General features: G+C 35.7%; 1 protein-coding gene across 1 annotated transcript; it reads right to left on the bottom strand.

Moving 5' to 3' along the window:
• Positions 1-458: 458 nt before the first annotated feature.
• On the bottom strand, positions 459-3063 carry LOC103515345. The gene is made up of 4 exons (XM_026828079.1): positions 2865-3063; positions 2335-2715; positions 1948-2245; positions 459-1268 (listed from the first exon to the last, which is right to left on the bottom strand). Exons 1-4 carry the CDS (start codon positions 3051-3053, stop codon positions 505-507), a joined length of 1632 nt encoding a protein of 543 aa, XP_026683880.1. The 5' UTR covers positions 3054-3063; the 3' UTR covers positions 459-504.
• Positions 3064-3443: the final 380 nt, after the last annotated feature.

Genomic DNA, 3443 nt, shown 5'->3' with positions numbered 1-3443 from the left:
ATCAAGTTTTTTTTTAAAGAGGTTTGACAGAGGGAACTGTGACTGCTAGAGAAATCGAAGAGAGAAGGAAGACAGGATAGGAGAAAGCCAGCCGTTCCGAGAACGAACATTATCCCATCAGGATAAAACCCGCCCCGGGCGGGAATCGAACCCGCGGCCTAGCGCTTACAAGGCAGACGCACTACCAACTAAGCTAACTAGGCTGGCCACATTGCAGTAATTCAGTTGAGCACAAGAAAATTATTACAGTAAGTACAACAATAATAAAAAGCAAAATATGGAAACAAAACAAAAATAAAATTATTGTTGTTTATTCGCCTGAGCAAAATTGTAATTATTCTGTCTATTTCTTTCAATCTCTCATCTCTCTCTCTCTCTCTCTCTCTCTCTCTCTCTTCTTCTCCTACTCTGTTTTTCTCTCTCTCTCTCTCTCTCTCTCTCTCTCTCTCTCTCTCTCCCTCTCTCTCAATCGCAAATCAAAGAATACAAAAGCAAGTACCTACTTTACTTATCTCGTTTTTTCCGCGCAAACTTGGACTCGATAGATTTGAAATGGACTTCAAACTTATACTCGTTACCAAAATGATGGTTACGCCAGGCGAGATACGAGTATATATTTAAATCACCTACTATAATACGCCTAGGATATTTCGCGGAAAATTGCAATGATTTGTACGATTTGTCACCAGGAAAGATTTTGTTTGGAACATCAGGATACTTACTAATCACATGCAGTTGACACTCTACAGTACACTCCCACTCAACCTCATTGTCATATGTACAATGTACATGAAATGATACTACCTTTTCTAATTTGAAATACTCTGATTCAAACCTCCACTTGAAATTATCAAATATAACATCTTCTTTAGACACAGATGTACAAAACGGAGTAATAGGGACGGTGAAAACTATATAAACATCGTCTGATTTAGTGGATCGATTAACACTTTGAAAGCTGGAATCATTTGAGGATGCGGTAAGACTTTGAGGGTTGACATCACGTGTAGATGGAGTAAGAACATTAGATTCAATAGATGATGGAGTGTGATTTTGATATCTGGGTTCACTGTTTTGTGTAAAGTGTTTGTCATCCATCAAAATATCCTTGTAATTTTTAAACAGCTCTGTTTCCATTGCTTTGATGTATTCCAATGCAGATATTCTTTGAATACGGATATGTGACAGTAATTCTTTGAGGACATTTTCTGAAAATGCTGAGATCAGTTCCATTTGACTGCACGCTTGATCACCCTGTATATTATCATCTGGAACATCAGGATGATTACTAATCATATGCAGTTGACACTCTACAGTACACTCCCACTCAACCTCATTGTTATGTGTACAATGTACAGAAAAAAATGCTAGTTTTTTTGATTTGGAATACTTTGATAGAAAACTCCACTTGAAATGATCAAATAATATAACATCTTCTTTAGGCACAGATGTAAACAGAGGAAAAGGGATGGTGAAAACTATATAAACATTGCCTGATTTAGTGGATCGATTAACACTTTGACAGCAGGAATCATTTAAGGATACGGGAACACTTTGAGGGTTGACATCACGTGTAGATTCAATAGTGTGATTTTGATATCTGGGTTCACTGTTTTGTGTAAAGTGTTTGTCATCCATCAAAATATCCTTGTAATTTTTAAACAGCTCAGTTTCTATTGCTTTGATGTATTCCAATGCAGATATTCTTTGAATACGGATATGTGACAGTAATTCTTTGAGCACATTTTCTGAAAATGATAAGATCAGTTCCATTTGACTGCATGCTTGATCACCCTGTATATTATCATCCCAACTCTTCATAGACTGTTCTGTTTGTTCTTCTGGTATGAAGTCTTCAGTTCCTTTAGATAAGTTCTCATTTGTGTCATCACCATCAGATTTACTATCAAAGGTATCAGCACCATCTAAATTATCGTATATTATCATCACAACTCTTCATAGACTGTTCTGTTTGTTCTTCTGGTATGAAGTCTTCAGTTCCTTTGGATAAGTTCTCATTTGTGTCATCACCATCAGATTTACTATCAAAGGTATCAGCACTATCTAAATTATCAAAACTAGACACTTCTGTCTGGGTATCACTGTCACCATTTTCCTCCTCAATAACACCTTTACCGACAATCTCCTTCTCAGGTGTCCCCTGTCTCTTTGTTCTACCCTTGCTCATGTCAAAATGCCATTTGAGTACAGCAGTAAGAATATCTATCTCTGGAGCAAAAAACAAATCTGATTTGATTAAATCAACCAAAACATGAAACTGTAAATCAACAAATGATCTGTGCTTTATATATCTATCTCTGGAGCAAAAAACAAATCTGATTTGATTAAATCAACCAAAACATGAAACTGTAAATCAACAAATGATCTGTGCTTTACAAGTTGCTCTGTGTTTAGAAAAACAAAATCAGTCAATCTATTATATAATTGAGTGACATCTAATTTACTAGCAGTGTTGAGAAGTACAACAACAGCATCTACTTGAAATTCTTTCAGGCCTGACAGGTGAACTTTCAGATCAGAGCAGAACTCGGTCAATTCATAGGTTTCTGCAAGACATACAACTTCACACAAGACACCTGGGGGTATCTCATCTAAATCAATTTCCACTCCATAAATATATTTAAGAATAATTAAGAAGCTGTCCTCAAACTTTACATTGTTGATCCTGATTTTCTTGTCACCACAATTTTCAAAGTGATCATTTTGCAGTGAATCAAATGCTTTGCTTGATATGGCCATGAGGTAACTGAGAGCATAAAACTGGAATATTTAAGAATAATTAAGAAGCTGTCCTCAAACTTTACATTGTTGATCCTGATTTTCTTGTCACCACAATTTTCAAAGTGATCATTTAGCAGTGAATCAAATGCTTTGCTTGATATGGCCATGAGGTAACTCAGAGCATAAAACTGGTTTCCGTTAACAAGAAACACAGTATCACTGTATTTCTTGTTGTTGAGCATCTCTTCAAGATGTTTCTGTGCTAATTTGACATTGTTTTTGTATTTTCCCTTTTGTTGTGACATTGCCATTCTGAAAATATATTTAAATACTTAAGTTAGAGTTATTTACCAATAACCATGGTGCTAAGAGGAAAATTAACAGAACAAAACAAGACTGTATATCTACTGCTGAGTTCTCGGTATTTTTTACTTGTTTTTATTATTGTTTTGCATTAGCCATCACTTCACGGTAGGTATTAGTGTTGGAGAATTTAGTGTTGTTTTAGAACAGATGTAGGTATCCAGCGTACTAGGTACGATAAAATTTACATTATTTAGAAGTTAAAACACGTTTTAGTTTGTTACCGCACTCTGGCTGGTGTAAGTCGACCGATCCGTGAACACGATAATTTTTTACTTTTTCTTGGTACAATGTCAGGCAATGTTTCATGGTACAATGTCAGGCAATGTTCCATGGTT

Source organism: Diaphorina citri, unplaced genomic scaffold (assembly GCF_000475195.1).
Source record: "Diaphorina citri unplaced genomic scaffold, Diaci psyllid genome assembly version 1.1 scaffold1324, whole genome shotgun sequence".
In the NCBI taxonomy this organism is placed as follows: Eukaryota; Metazoa; Arthropoda; class Insecta; order Hemiptera; family Psyllidae; genus Diaphorina; species Diaphorina citri.
Note: the sequence above shows the minus strand (reverse complement) of the source record. Positions and strands in the feature narration are given on the sequence as shown.